This window comes from Papaver somniferum, unplaced genomic scaffold (assembly GCF_003573695.1).
Source record: "Papaver somniferum cultivar HN1 unplaced genomic scaffold, ASM357369v1 unplaced-scaffold_65, whole genome shotgun sequence".
NCBI classification, from domain to species: Eukaryota; Viridiplantae; Streptophyta; class Magnoliopsida; order Ranunculales; family Papaveraceae; genus Papaver; species Papaver somniferum.
In genome coordinates this window covers 892,863-907,919 of record NW_020649304.1, presented here as the reverse complement: position 1 = coordinate 907,919, position 15,057 = coordinate 892,863, and the positions used below count along the sequence as shown (strand labels likewise).

Sequence of the window (15,057 nt, the reverse complement as noted above, 5' to 3'; positions counted from 1 at the left end):
GTAATTGATTTTGTGCTAGGTAACCTGATCAAAGTGGGGCATGACCAAAACAAGAAGGCAATTAGTTTATCTAAGTTAGTAGCCAAAACAAGAAGGCAATTAGTTTATCTAAGTTATAGCTTTAAAAAACTTAAATTGGAAAGGTCCAAACTTGTTGCAATTATTTCAAACTCTCCAGTCGATTGTAAATTGTAATAGTTGACATTCACAGAATTTTATATATGAATGCTGGGATATGCAAGATGTTAGCCTTAGCCCTGCAGTCCAATCCTATGTAGTGAAGTAGTTGTTCCTCAGGAACAGTTTACTATGTTTTTCTTTAAAAAAAGAGAGCTTCTATGACAACGCATCATAATAATTTGCAAGCAATTTATTTATATTTTTCTTCCATTTACTTCACTACTGGTTTCTTTCTGCCAACCAAAATTTTATATGAAAATAATATATGTCCCAATTGGCAACCCCGACTGAGACAATTAGTGGGGCTCATTCTGCTCGCACAAATCTCAATGCTGAGAATGCTGCCCTCCGGGTCATTAGATGTCCGGTCGGGATTTCCTTCCGGAGACAATTCGATTCAGTGTAGCAGTTCCCAACTTTATATACGGAACTTTTCTAGCAGTTTCATAAATACAATATTCTCACTACATATCATTAACGGGATATAAGTGTTGTAAGAGTTCGAAAGAAAAAGCTTCTTAATACTCCGCAAAGCACAACTTGGTGTTCGAATGTTCAAGTTCCAGTCATTTCCTCGGACAGCAACTGTCTTCCCCGCCTTATTCAGAAGAACTAACCACCACCAGTCATTGCCTCAGATTCAAAATGCAACCACCATAGTTGAAACACTAACTCTACTTCTGAAGCAACGCCAAAAACTACCTCAGATTTCACAAATTCATGCCCAGGTTACTACGCAAGGTTTATCATCCAATTCTTCTCTTGTCTTTGCCATCGTTCGTTGTTATATTTCTGCAAAAAACCTCAGTTTTGCACGAACATCATTCGATCGATGTCTGTATCCATCACTACTCTTATGGAATGTCATAATACAAGCCTACTCCAAGAAACAAAATTGTCAGGAATCATTCAATTTATTCCGGCAGATGCTTGCGCTCGGGGACGGGTCTATGCCGGACAAGTACACTTTCACCTTTGTAATCACTTCATGCTCGCAGCAAAACACACCCATTTATGGGGATATTATTCATGCTTTGGTGATAAAGTTTGGGTGTGAATCCGATACTTTTGTGTGCAACTCACTGTTGAATTTTTATTCAGTCTTTGGAAAAATGGAAGAAGCTCGGATTGTATTTGAAGAAATGCCTCAAAAGGATGTTGTCACCTGGACTAGTTTCTTAAGTGGGTATACTAAGCATGGGAAGATGGATCGAGCTGTTGAGTTGTTTAGTGAGATGCCAGAACGGACTGATGTCTCTTGGACAGTTATGATTTCGGGCTTGGTTGGAGTGGGAGGTATACTGATGCAATTCATTATTTCAATCGTATGTTATCTGATAAGTCTGTAAAGCCAAATGAAGCAATTCTTGTTTGCGTTTTATCAGCTTGTGCTTACCTAGGTGCCTTGGATCAAGGAAAATGGATCCGGAGTTATGTGGAGAAGATAGAAACGTTGAGAAGTGCAAATATATCTACTGCCCTGATTGATATGTACGCCAAATGTGGGAAAATAGACTGTGCACGTAGTATTTTTAATGGATCTTCCAAAACAGATGTTTTCACTTGGACAAGTATGATTTCAGCTTTATCAAAGCATGGGCTTGGTGAGCATGCTCTTAGCGTTTTCTCTCAAATGCCAGGTGAAGGAATAAAACCGGATGATATCACTTTATTAGGTGTTTTAAATGGATGTAGTCATTCAGGTTTAGTAGAGGAGGGTTGTTCAGTCTTCGACAAAATGGAGACCTTATGGGGAATTTCTCCGATGATTCAGCACTATGGGTGCATGGTAGATCTTCTTGGTCGTGCAGGTCAATTGGAGCGAGCCTTTGAATTTGTCAGAAGAATGCCAATCGAGCCTGATATTGTAATATGGAGGGCACTTCTTAGTTCTTGTAGGATTCATAGAAATGTCAAACTTGGAGAGCAAATCATTGATCATATTTCACAGTCTGATCCCTGCGGTCAAGGCGGAGGTTATGTTCTTCTTTCTAACCTGTATGCGTCTTTAGGTAGATGGGAGAAGGTTGATGGAGTGAGAAAGCAGATGAATGCCAAGAACATTGAATTAAGAACAGGGTGCAGTTGGATTGAAAATGGAACCGTTCATAAATTTGTTTCTGCAGATAAGTTGCACCCTCGGATTACAGAGATACACCAGAAGTTAAATCAAGTACTAAAGAAAGCAAGAACTGAAGGTGGTTACATTACAAACACCAACCCAGTATTATTCGATTTAAGTGACGAGGAGAAAGAACAAGCTGTATCTTGGCACAGTGAGAAGCTAGCTGTGGCATTTGGATTACTGAGCACCCATTCAGGGGCTCCAATTATGATTGTAAAGAACCTGAGAATATGTGACGATTGTCATTCTGCAATGAAGGCTATTTCACGAGTTTTCAGTAGGGAAATTACCGTGAGAGATCGATCTCGATTTCATAATTTTCGTGAAGGAATCTGTTCATGTAAGGATTATTGGTGATGAAAAAAGTTAATCATACATTTAATGAAACATTTTCCTTAAGGATCATGGCTTGTTTGGGGCTTAAATTTCTTGCACTGAGGCACTACTTTTGAACTGCTGTTGGAATCTCTGGAACTCCAAAATCTCTGAGATCCAAAAAAGAGAAAAACTAGAAACTACATGAGGCAGTTCTTCTCATCTCAGAGATGCTTTGCTTCCCAAGTACAAGTCAGTTAATGAAATATAGCTACAGAAATCATGTAACCAGCTCAAATGGTCCCATAAAAACCACTTTTTTCTACAGTGATCTCTTTACAACCAACAAAGTAAATGTGATTCTTCAGTTAAAACTGCTGTACGGATTGCTAACAACAAAGCCCCACCATCCCAACACCAGAAACAGATAATATTCCCCCATATATAATCAGCTTCTTCCTTCTTTATCAAATATTTTCATTCATTTGTTTCATAGCAATCACTGATAACAGAAATGAAGTATTCTGGTTCTGGTAGCGGACGAGGCCGTGGAACACTAAATGAACACGGGATCTTGGTATTCAAGTCTAAGAATTTGGATGCTGAGAGAAGAAGAAGAGACAAACTTAACGCCAGACTAATGGAATTACGTTCCATAGTTCCAATTCTCACTAGTGTGAGCATTATCAAACTTACTATACAAAACAATACATCTTCACAATCATTAGCTAATACTCTCCTTGTTCTTTTTCAATTTTAGATGACTAAAGCCGTTGCAATTGACGATGTGATAACCTATATCAAAGGGTTACAGAAACAAGTAGAAGGCCTTAGTGATTGTCTAAACCAAATGGATGTTGCAGTTCCACAGGCATTAGTAGAAGAGAGTATCGTAGGAAAAGTTGAATTGGATCAAAATATTGAGAAATACACTATTGAGGTCAACTTCAGCTCTGCCCTTTTCCTATTTGTACCCCTTTTGGAAGACTTTGATATTTGACTATTCATTTTTGCAGGAACAAGTGAAAGTAACCAGTTTAGAAGGAGATAATTTGAGTATCAAGATAACTACTCTGGGGTATGAAATTATGGACAACAATTTCACCTCATTCAAAGGTGTTTGTCTGACTACTTTGTCTGTCAAGGTAAGATTGCAAACTTTTCTCTTTTGGACCCAAAATATGCTCATTGTAACTGAAAATCAAAGACTGTAACTAACTGGATTCATTTTTTGTTGGGTGAGATTTACAGGGGAATCGAGTTGAAATTACTGAATTGGAGAAACTTGAAGAGTTATTGCTAAAAGTTGTCAGAGGTTTGAACAGTAATGTGCAATTGTAATTGATCAAGTATCTCTGCACTTCGCAGGAATGTAGAGAGTTAGCCTTCCCTAGAAAATAAGATATGTCTTTGAATCTCAGAATTAGGGAAGTAAACATAACAAAGATCAAATGAAATAAGATTCAACTTCTAAACTACCGTTTACTTGAGCCCTATATGTAAGAAAAGGAGAAGCTATTTGCGGTCGGCTATAGACCCCGTCATTGAAATCCTGAAAACGGAGAAAAAATAACGAGAAATGCTTAATTAAGTGGAACATCTTCAAAACAACCCGTAGTAGTAACAAATGAAAGAAAGTCCGTAATATGATAAAGTCATGAACTAAGGATAATGGAAAAGACGGAAGTGACTAGTATTTACAACCTTAATTGTTGTCTCAGCGTCTGTTGGCTTTTCCTTTGGAGCGCTTCCCAGAGAATAGACGCTTGGGTTTAAGATTAGCAATGACCCTATCTGCCTCTCCAACACGAGACTGCTTGTTCCTCTTCTTGCTCGAGCTCCTAGCCAGTTTCAAAGCCTTGACCTTTTGGGCCCTGTTCTTGAAGCCCTCACCGGGTATAACTTCACCAGCTGGTTTTGAACTTGACCGTGATCTTGGCCGAGATAGACCCCTTAAACACAGTTTTTTGTCAGCATGGTTATCAATATCCATAGCATCACCATTGTCATCTAGTCCTCTTGACCTGTCCCTCTTTTGGCCCCTAGATGGAGACCTGCTGGCAATCCGTTTGATGGCTAGAGAAGGATTGAGTTCCAATGCTGGTACAATAGGATTATTTCTGATCTCAGCCAAGGTTTCTTGTTCTTCTGGTGTCAATTCTTTACCATCATCCATCTCAAAATCTTGAACAATCTCTTCATTTTCTAGTCGAAGCCCCTCTTCTTGTTCCAATTCTTCAAGCCTCTGTGAGATATCAATGTCAACAAAATCATGGACGTTATGCCCATCGAGAATCTCTGGCATTATTTTCTCTTTCCATTCATCATGTTCTAAGATATAGTGTTTCTTCAAGTTAGACGTGTAAACACCAGCCCCACCATTCTCATTCTCCAAATCTCTTTCAAGCTTCTTCTCTACAATTTCAGCTGCTTCTTTAGCTTTGAACTCTAAAACTGACTGGGGTATACAGTGTGGTCTTTCCTTTTGGTCTCTTGGCTTGGGAATTCCTACATGAAACCGGTTCAAACAGTCAGTTATCTTCTTCGAATTCATCTTTAGTTCCACCCTCAAGTTCAATAATTTTTCACAAGCTGCATTCTTTACAGAATCACCCCATCCTCAGTCAATGTGCTCATAGTTAAGAGAACATTAGAATTGTCACTTGGTTCACCTCCTTCGCCTACCATGGTCTTTGCAGCTTCATCTTTCATCTCCCTCACCAACTTCATATCTTCCTCTGAGAGACCATCCAGCGGCTGCAGATCAGTCTTGTTGCAAACTATAATCAGCGGCTTGTTCACGAACATGATTTGATACTGTGAAAGAGTGCTGCCTGTTGGGCAATGCTGTACCCACATGAGCCAGAGATATCCAAGAAAAACAACACTGATGCTTGCAGATGAGCAAGAGCTGTGATACTACACATCTCTATAATGTTACGATCTTCAAAAGGACGGTCCAAAACTCCTGGGGTATCAATCACTTGGTACCTTAAGCACTTATAATCAGTATGTCCAACAAAGAGGGATTTTGTGGTGAATGCATATGGCTGAACATCCACATTCGCCCTGGTGATTTTGTTAACAAAAGAGCTTTTGCCAACATTAGGATAACCACAGATCAAGATAGTTCTGGTATTTGGATCAATTGATGGGAGCCTTGCCATGTGTTGTCTAATCTGCTCCAAGTAAGCCAAACTTGGGCCAATAAGCTTAACCACAGTACACATCTGACCAAGTGCAGCTACTTTTAAAGATTTGCATCTGTAAAGTGAATCCCCGTATTTTAACAGCTTCACATAGTCCTTGGCAATCTTACTGATGAGTCTCCTTGCAGAATTAATCTGTCCAAGGGCAAGCTTATAGTGGTCTTTGTTCTACAGGACATGAAGGAGATCTCCATAAAAAGGATGAATGTCATCCAGCCGCGGAAAGTCATCAACGATACCTGAGAGCTTCTCATGAAAGTTGGTTTGCGTATATTTCACCTTACGCATGTAAAACTGGCGTATACGGTTGATAGCATAACCCTTACGGATAATGGTTGGTGTCTGGCGCTGGGTGCAAGATAATGTAATGTTAATGAATTCCTTGCTACTGGTAACCACTCTAATCTTCTTAAAGTTGTATTGCACCATCTTTTACAATTTGTGGTATCCTGTAAAACACACACATGAGAAGCGATAAAACTCACATCATCATTAATGCCTTAAGATAGTAAATTACGGCAATTATACGCTATAAGATTGTAGGTTTGCGGCACAAGTCATTGCCTTCCCAACTCATTCTAAAAACTACAACACTATTGAGTTCTCTGTAAAGTTAACCTAGATTTAACTTGGGAACAAATAGCATTTTGTGGCTGACATGCATAAAAAAATATTGGCCAAGGGACTGACTCTCAAAAATGTCCTAGGTGTTCTCTAATCTGGATGTAACACATAAAGGCAGAAGTCTAGTTTTTCATATAACATGAATCCTCCCTATGGAACATGTTACACGAACTGTATTTTTTCTCTTTTTAAGCAACTTTTTACTAACTATAACTGCACAGAAACACCCTTCAAACAATCAATCAATCAAGCAAGCAAACAAAAACCCTAAGAAAATTATTATTATGATACCTGACAGAAGAGGATCATAGTACCTGTGATTTTCCAAGTGAAGGCTTTTCCCCTGTTGCGGTGACTGCCTTTCAAGTTTCAAGTTTAGAGAGACAGGGTATTATTAAGGTGGGGTTTAAGAAAATTATCACGTCCGTTAGATTATTTTAATAATGAAATGCCACGTGTCACAACCCGGCCCCCGCCCTCCATTTTTTTTTGTGTGGAAAGCCCCCCTCCATTTTGATGGTTAGCAAAATCCATGGCTTCACCATCATCATACACAATGGTATGTATTTTGTACTCCAAATGTATTATGACGGTAATGGGGTTTACAGTTTTTATACAAATCGAGGGTATTATTCTCTAAGCCATGTATGTTTCATGTACCATTACCTTACAAATTTCACCAGAATTTTGTCAAAAGAAAATACAGCCCCAAAAGAAAATAAAAATCTATTTACTAAAACATGAAAATCTCTGGCAAGTTCAAAGCAAAGCAAACAATGGAAAAACATATGAGTGACATTGCCAGTCAAACCCAGAGATAAGCAAAAAAAAAAAAAAAAAAAAAAAAAAAAAAAGCAAACAATGCAAAAACATAAGAGACAATAATAAAAAAAAATTGCATAAAATTTGCATTGTAAAGACCTCCAAAAGTCTCGTCCATTTGGTAGTACTCTGAAATAGTTAAGTCCAAACCTCTCTGTCTACCTTCTTGTCTTGCTTCTGCTACTGACAATTTTCTTTTGCCGCCTCTTAAACTTGGAACCCCCATTAGATAATGGAAAGCAGAAAAATGCTTCCATTTCAGCTACTTTCTCATCCACAACGGTAGCCATACCTTTCCTAGCTGCCGCCCAGTGCTTTGTAACACGGCTCTTCCAGCCAAGTGGCCAATAAGCAGAAGACTCAAACTTGCCCTTCTTCTTCAAATCCCCACCAGCCTTCTTACTAGCATACTCTCCAGTATAGGGAGCATCTCTCTTCAGCTTCCTCCGTCACGAATTACTTAATTCTCACCTTCAATCTCTACTTCACCATCACAGTCTTGTTTTCTTTTGCTGCTCTTGTTACTCCAAAAGTCTGACTTGATTTTAAACTGGCCTAGCAAGTTCTTCTTGGCTCAGCGGCGTGTTTTCTTTGACCTACAAAATCCTGTGGCACAAGTAATTCAGACTGACACTGTAAATGACTGATTTCCATTTCCAGATAGATGTCTCGTTTATGTTATCATAAAAAGCCATTATATTTTATAAATAAAACAGTTAACTCACTGAAAGGCAGACAAAAATAAAATCAATGTAAAAATGCGCAGAACAACAATGTTCATGGGATTAGAAGTTTTAGATTGGTTATAATTTCAGTTTGGATGATCTAGAGGCCTAGCATATCATTTTCATGAGCATCAACAATTCGACAACCTCACTGCAGCCTAATCCATATAACAAACACATCTATTCTAAGCTTGATTTCTATCTTCTCCGGCTCATAAGGATGCATATGGCCAGCTTACATTGTGGTCAGGCACACCCTTCAGTTTATTCCATCAAACAAATTATTTATTTTGTGCGTAGTTTGACCACCTGTAACACACCACTTCTACCTTATTATTTTTAAAGCCATGCAACTAACTGAAATTTTAGGTCTTATAACCTAGGAGGACTTGAAAGAACATACAAAAAGATGCTTTACGAGAATACTCAAAAGTATTTATCTCACAGTGACAGGACAAATTCTGATAAATCACTGGTGGAGTAACTGACCCTGATGCGGTAGTAAAAGTTTCTGCTTCCATATCACTTAACCTCAAAAGCACCATATCGACAATCAAAAGTCAAGAATTTTAGGAAACATACTTTCAGTCCTCAATATTGGAGCAACGAAACAAAACTATTCATTAGTTTGTAATAATAAGATACAAATTCAAATTACCTGGACGTGGTTGCTTTTGATCAATCTATGTCCTTTCATAAATTCTAACCATGTTAGATAGTTGTTGCAAATCTTCTTGTTTGCCACCTTGCCCTTCATCTCCACATACATGACCAATTTGGGCTAATAAGTCATATACGCCCTATTCCATGTCTTCTTGTTGGCCTGCAAAAGATTTCCCCACAATCCATTCGTTTCTCTACTTCATAACTTTGGACACAGACAAAAAAATTGTGCACATTCAAGAAAGTAGAAGGAAAATATATTTTTAAGATTTTGCCAAGATAACAAAGAGATTACCTCTTTAGCCAGTAGTATGATTTCAGTTGAGAAGGAACTTATAGTGTCACTTCTCCTTTGTTCTGAAGCATCCTGCAAACACAAGCAAATATAAAGTTACGTGTGGTTTAAGTAGGCTTCAATGCACTTGATATTTATACTCTACTGATTGACAGGATAAACAATTCTACATCAACAAACCCTAGATCATAGGTACCTTGGAAACATCAACAACCACATAACAAAGGCATTCAATTCTATGGTGTTTGGCTGAAAGGTGACACAAAGGCAGCACTTCATTCATTAGCTGAAGTAGGTCATAATACTTTCCGCAAGGAAGTCAATACGATGGTGCCACATAACTCAGCCCTAGGATATCAGTTGAAAGAAAACATGATCCAGCAAAATAAAGTTAAAATGTGACATACCCAAGATTTATAGAATCTATAACAACCTTCAGAATAATGATGAGTATTTTGTATGAATTCTTCTACAGTAAGCCAGTAATCCATCACTATCCTGCAAGTCAGAGAATCATTATCATAGTAACCACAACAGCAAGCTGGTACGTGTGTCCACAGTGAGACTCAAGTTGATAAAGACAACCAGTAAGAACATTGACGAACCTCTAATGCTGGCCGTATTCGATAGCTTTGCTTGCAAACAGAAGATAAAGTCAGGACAACATGTCTAGCTAGCTGTGCATACAGTCAAAATGATGGACTTCTGTCTTGTAACTGTAACAGACCGATTTACAAATATAACATAACAGAGTATTGGAGTACTAACTAAAGCAGTGAAGACCACTTTGCAGTCATCAGTGAGCTGCATAGGACTGGACTTACATTCACAGAATCGACCTGCATAGAACTGGAGTTTCTAGATTGTTCTGCTTCAATAGTCACATGAATCCAGCAATCATGCATACAGAAAGTAAAATTTGAACTCTAAAACGAGAAAGTCTTTATACATATGACTTGCTACTTTATAAATCCATAGAGACTACATCGCGTTCTTGGTATGACCATATATATGTAAGTAAACTGAAATAGAGATTTAAAGATGTCCTATAACTAATAGGCATTTCTTCACTGCAAAACCCGTTTCTCTTGAGCTCCAGGTGTTGAGAGGATAAAAGATTTCAACTAGTTTCTAAGGAACCCCATGTCCATAAAGGCCGACTCATCTCTTCTGCATTTTCTTAAAGAATCGACAACTGTCAATTTCCTTGTTAACCCATTTGAAGCTAGAGAAGAGATTCATAATCTGGCGCACTTGTCATTGTACAGCTCCATGTATCTCAATTCTCTCCCATGACCTTCAAAAGCTTAGCGAGCTCGTATGACTTGAAATCTTTTCCGTAACATAAGCTTAGATCAAGAGGTGTCTTCCCATCCTGAAACACATGGCGAAGCCACGCAGAAAGAAGCAAAAAGAAGAAATTAGATTCACTTGAACCTTATTGAACTCATAAAGGAACACACACATCGTCCATCTTACTGTGCCTTCACAATTACACGAGTTTTCCTCAACTGTTTATAACTATTGAGTGCCTACTGTAACTCCATAACTAAGATACAAGGGATAATAAATATTGAGTGCCTTCACCGTGTTTCGTCTATGCATCACATTAAGGACTTGATGGCGTTATTCTATACCGTAAAAAAGAATTGGAAAGCGCAGCAGTGCATTATTTAGCAGAAGCTCTCAAGCTATAACTATTATCGTAGTGTGGATATGGCATGATGAAGTGAAGAATATATTGCATGCATCTACAAATTCAACTTGGTGTTTCACTTATAGGTAATTATGGAATACATGACTGCAAGGAAACAGAAGCGATTTAACACATAGAAGCATGTAATACAAACATAATTATTATCCTTTGCAGGAATAAATAACATTAAGAGGAATTCAGGTTGTCATATGCGAATCTACCTATAACATTACCTTAGTTTTTCTTGTCTTATCCGCACCATTAACCAACAAAATTTTTGCTATAACTCTAGATCTAGCCTGTACAGCAACATGCAGTGGAGTCCAACCTTCCTGGAAGAAGAAACAACGAGAAGTTCAAAAAGTAAGAGGCAGGGATAGAGATGGAGCTACAACTGTCAAATACAGGACAACATGACTAATGTGTACTCACATTATCTGCAACATTTACATCAACTTTATACTTAATCAACAGTTTCACAGTAAGGACTGCACCAACTTGAACTGCATAATGAAGCGCGGTTGCACCATCCTAGCCACATAGATAATCAGTACTTTCAGCTTCTAATCTAAGAACAGTCTAACTTTAAAGTAAGGTGTTCAAAAAATTCAAGAATTTCCTTATTTTTTTTTTACTTACCCTGTCTGTAGCATGAGGATTTGCGCCTTTTCTTAAAAGATGACTGATAACAGGCTCTTTTTTACCAATAACTGCCTTGTGAAGAGCAGTGAAACCATCCTGTTGTTACAAAACCTATTCAAGCTCTTTTGACTTCAACAAGATAAGCAAAATTTCATACACTGAAGTATTTATACAATACAAATTTTACCTTATCAATACCGTCAATATCTACACCATGTCCAAGAAGTTTATCCATAAAATAATTCTGACTTGATAATGCAAGACTATGCAGTGGTCTCCACTTTTTCTGCGTAAGAGTCGTAACACCAAAATTGAATTATGAATGCATACCCTTTTTAAGCGAATGTAAATCAAGTAGATAGCAAAGGCTCAAGAAACTAACAGTTGATATTTTAGTAAGATCAGGAGCTTCATTTTGTTCCAAGATTGCCCTTTCTTCTGGACCCAAAAGTAATTCAACTTCTGCAAAAACCACAAACTAACTACATATTCAAAACACCTAGAGTTTTTGTGTGTCCAGTCTGAACCTATCGGCAATGAGTAAAACAACCTATAATCATCACTTTTTTTTTTCATTATGATCATCATATTAAAGGCTAACTAAATTCTAGTTGTTTAAGTGGGACTTTTCTCAAACACCATATACCCAAACTCAAAATTCAAGAAATGAAAATACCTCTGATGAAGTCTTCATCAGACTGAGCTTTGGTAAAAGACTTCCCACTACTTACAGAAACTGAAACTTGTCTTTCTTCCTCGTCATCTTCTTCAATTTCTTCTGGTACTTCACTCCAATCATCTTGTTCTTCGTCATCACTACTATCTTCTCCATCAAGAGGTTCTTCCCATTTTCCTTTAACGGATTTTTCATAAACCCTTTTTGAACGGACTACTCTGGTTCTTGAATTGATTGCCTTTATATTAAATGAAGCACACTTGCAGTTTGATACTGCACTGCGGTGAGGAGTTTTTATAGTAAAATTTGTGCTCAAAGAAAAAGGAATAGAAAATGAGAGGAATTGTGGTAAGGATACCATTGTTCCTGAAAACAGAATCATTTCAATCTTCTTCTTAACTTTATTTTCCCTCACCAGACGAGAGAAAACCAGAAGACTTGTTGGAATTTCTCTTACTCCTACTAAGATTTTTTTTTGGAGACCATGGTTTTATTTTGGGACCATGGTTTTATTTTGGGTAAAGACATTAGAAGTAAATCTAGGTCACCTTTTATCTGGATATTTATATTAATACCTAAATTACCCTCCTGATTAATTTTGGGTGATGATTAGTTAGTGTTAATAATAGTTAGTGTAATGATTAGTGAGATGATTAAGTTAAAGATAATTAGTGAGATTAAAAAATCAGATGGTTTTTTTTTTTAAAGAAGTAGAATTATTGAGAGAGTAAAGTTAGAGAAGATGAAGAAGGAAAACATGAAAAACGATGGATTTTACCAACCACAACCGGAGGTTGGGTACCCACGTGTGCTTCAAACTTAGATAATGTTGGTTGAATTGCTCCAAACTTTCAAAAAAAATGAAAATTTTTATGTAGATTTGGGTCAGTTCGGTTACCATATGTCAAGAACATGTAACCGAACACACCTGAAAGTGTAGTTCGGTTACGTTTTCCAAACACGCAGGTTACCGAACTCGCTCGTTAATGGAGGTTTTGGTCGTACAGTGTAATGTTCGGTTATCTAGGATAAAATGGTAGGTAACCGAACTTTGAACTTAACAATTTATTTGGGTACATCTTGTGTGTTCGGTTAGTTCGCAAACTTCAACGCAACCAAGTTTCCAACCGAACTGCAGGTTAAAAGTAACCTAGTTTTAGAAGTTCGGTTGGTTCGCAAACTTCAACATATTTTGCGAATCAACCGAACTGTATATGCATATATGCAATTAGGCAAACGTTCGGTTACTACGAAAGTTCGGTGATATCCTTATTTTGCGAAGGAACCGAACTTTTGGACTTCTGTTGTTCTAATACAAGGAGTTCGGTTAAAAGTATTTTTTACGAATCAACCGAACTCTATTGGCTAAGTTCGGTTACTTTGTAGTTTTAAAATTTTTTGCGAAAAAACCGAACTCTATTGGCTAAGTTCGGTTATTTTGGAACTCAAGATAGTGGCCACAACAACACAGTTCGGTTAGACTGGATTTGTTTTTTTTTTCGGTTCTAAGTGTAGAGTTCGGTTACTTTGTAGTTTTAAAATTTTTTGCGAAACAACCGATAGCACCGAATTGTTCTTCGTGTTCTTCATTTTCAAGAAGTTTGGTTAGTAAAACCCTATTTTTGGAAAATCGGCCTAACCGAACATGACTCTGTAAAATCGGCCTAACCGAACATGGCTCTGTAACTCCTACTAAAACCCTATTTTGATGATTTCTATTCGATTGAAGCAATCAAAATCAAATTAAAGTGAAGGATTTGTTGGAAAATACCTCCGGAGTGGTCCCATGGCAGAATCAGGTTGCGGGTGGCGTCTTTTATACTCGATAAAATTATCATGTAACAGAACTTAATTGTGATTGCATTGATGTTGTTACATTTCTTAAATAGGCGGTGGTGGTGGTGGCGGGAGGAGGTGGTGGTGGTAATCGGCGGTGGTGGGCGGTGGTGGTGGGAGGAGGTGGTGGTTATATATATATAGGTGGTTATTAGGTTGGTTTTAAATTAAATTAGGTTAAGGGTAGGTTAGTCATTTCAACGTTTTAGGACACCCCTTATCACTATAGGGAAGGTGGCCTAATAAAATCATGGTCCCCCAAAAAACCATGGTCCCCAAAAAGTCGTTCTATTAAAATAAAGAACAAGTACAGAACAAACTAAGATTGCAGGGCAGGAACTAAAGATGTGTTTAATGGGCTCAAACCTGGGCTTGGTGGTGTTTTTATTTTATTTTTTTCTCTTCATGGCAATTTTTTTGGGATTACAGGTAAAATATACTCCCTTCATTCTTAAATAGATGACTTACTTATTTTTAAATTTTGTCCCTAAATAGATGACTTATATTATTACACAAGGGAATATTTTCAACCAGTAACCTTTATGTGAACCTAAATGCTATTGACATTTAGAGAAATGAATTCTGAACTCTCCAAAAGCAACAACAATTCTAAGAACATCAATTACACAAACATCTTAACAACAAAAATAATCAGCACCAAGCAACAGGATTGCCATACAAACAACACAAGATCAAACCAATACAACAACCATACCCAAGATTTCAAACATACCAACAATCCTTCTCTTTCGTATGGATGGGAAGATCACAATCAAGATTTTCACTAAAAAAAACAACAATCTAAAACATCTTCTACTAAGAAAAAAGTAAAAGTGAAGAAAAAGTGGATTAACAAGGTTTACTTCCTCTTCTGCTCTGATGCAGAACCCAAAATCTCTCATTTTTCTATTTCTTTGTATCTAGGGATGTTGTTCCATGTTTGGGTGTGCCACTCGCTTCTCCAGTTTCTGCCTCTGCTGGATTTTTTTTCTCAGTTTATAGTCCTCCAAATCGATTATTTTCTTCCTCCAAACCTCTGAAGTGATAAACGTTGGTCATTGTGTCCTAAATATCAAGCCATCCGAGCGTGCTATCATATCTATCTCCTCCGATGCTACCCATGTCTTGATAATTAGAATAGTGTATCGGGGCTTCCTGAGTAACTATAATCTCTGCATCTCTTCTTTCTTCCTCCTTATTATTCCCCCCCTTTAATATTCTTCTTCTCTTTATAGAGATAAATCTAGCT

The 15,057-nt window shown here is 37.6% G+C and overlaps 3 protein-coding genes, 1 long non-coding RNA gene and 1 pseudogene across 5 annotated transcripts; 2 read left to right on the top strand and 3 right to left on the bottom strand.

Annotated features, from left to right (window-relative positions):
• The first annotated feature begins 693 nt into the window (after positions 1-693).
• LOC113343683 (pentatricopeptide repeat-containing protein At3g62890-like) lies at positions 694-2,886 on the top strand. Its single transcript, XM_026587808.1, has 2 exons — positions 694-1,476; positions 1,566-2,886. Exons 1-2 carry the CDS (start codon positions 732-734, stop codon positions 2,660-2,662), a joined length of 1,842 nt encoding a protein of 613 aa, XP_026443593.1. The 5' UTR covers positions 694-731; the 3' UTR covers positions 2,663-2,886.
• A 6-nt stretch (positions 2,887-2,892) lies between these two features.
• LOC113343684 (transcription factor DYT1-like) lies at positions 2,893-4,102 on the top strand. Its single transcript, XM_026587809.1, has 4 exons — positions 2,893-3,296; positions 3,381-3,560; positions 3,637-3,765; positions 3,872-4,102. The coding sequence occupies exons 1-4, from the start codon at positions 3,135-3,137 to the stop codon at positions 3,959-3,961; spliced, it is 561 nt and encodes a 186-aa protein (XP_026443594.1). The 5' UTR covers positions 2,893-3,134; the 3' UTR covers positions 3,962-4,102.
• LOC113343682 lies at positions 4,087-6,303 on the bottom strand (annotated as a pseudogene).
• Positions 6,304-7,379: 1,076 nt separating this feature from the next.
• LOC113343746 lies at positions 7,380-9,353 on the bottom strand. Of its 2 annotated transcripts, XR_003357383.1 has the most exons (4): positions 9,155-9,353; positions 8,959-9,030; positions 8,659-8,823; positions 7,380-7,881 (listed from the first exon to the last, which is right to left on the bottom strand). It is a non-coding gene; the product is annotated as an uncharacterized LOC113343746 (long non-coding RNA). The 2 variants fall into 2 exon arrangements; XR_003357382.1 differs by having other exon boundaries at positions 8,959-9,353.
• A 509-nt stretch (positions 9,354-9,862) lies between these two features.
• On the bottom strand, positions 9,863-12,441 carry LOC113343745 (ankyrin repeat domain-containing protein EMB506, chloroplastic-like). Its single transcript, XM_026587881.1, has 7 exons — positions 11,973-12,441; positions 11,679-11,758; positions 11,484-11,582; positions 11,294-11,392; positions 11,087-11,185; positions 10,888-10,986; positions 9,863-10,333 (listed from the first exon to the last, which is right to left on the bottom strand). Exons 1-7 carry the CDS (start codon positions 12,352-12,354, stop codon positions 10,238-10,240), a joined length of 954 nt encoding a protein of 317 aa, XP_026443666.1. The 5' UTR covers positions 12,355-12,441; the 3' UTR covers positions 9,863-10,237.
• Positions 12,442-15,057: the final 2,616 nt, after the last annotated feature.

Excerpts from the sequence above, each read along its gene's own strand:
- LOC113343683 (XM_026587808.1), top strand. The coding sequence starts at position 732 with ATGTTCAAGTTCCAGTCATTTCCTCGGACAGCAACTGTCTTCCCCGCC. Across the intron at positions 1,477-1,565 it reads GGGCTTGGTTGGAGTGGGAG|CTTGTGCTTACCTAGGTGCC; the intron begins GTATACTGATGC and ends GCGTTTTATCAG.
- LOC113343684 (XM_026587809.1), top strand. The coding sequence starts at position 3,135 with ATGAAGTATTCTGGTTCTGGTAGCGGACGAGGCCGTGGAACACTAAAT. Across the intron at positions 3,297-3,380 it reads TAGTTCCAATTCTCACTAGT|ATGACTAAAGCCGTTGCAAT; the intron begins GTGAGCATTATC and ends TTTCAATTTTAG. Across the intron at positions 3,766-3,871 it reads TGACTACTTTGTCTGTCAAG|GGGAATCGAGTTGAAATTAC; the intron begins GTAAGATTGCAA and ends TGAGATTTACAG.
- LOC113343745 (XM_026587881.1), bottom strand. The coding sequence starts at position 12,354 with ATGATTCTGTTTTCAGGAACAATGGTATCCTTACCACAATTCCTCTCA. Across the intron at positions 11,759-11,972 it reads TGATGAAGACTTCATCAGAG|AAGTTGAATTACTTTTGGGT; the intron begins GTATTTTCATTT and ends TGGTTTTTGCAG. Across the intron at positions 11,583-11,678 it reads ATCTTACTAAAATATCAACT|AAAAAGTGGAGACCACTGCA; the intron begins GTTAGTTTCTTG and ends ACTCTTACGCAG.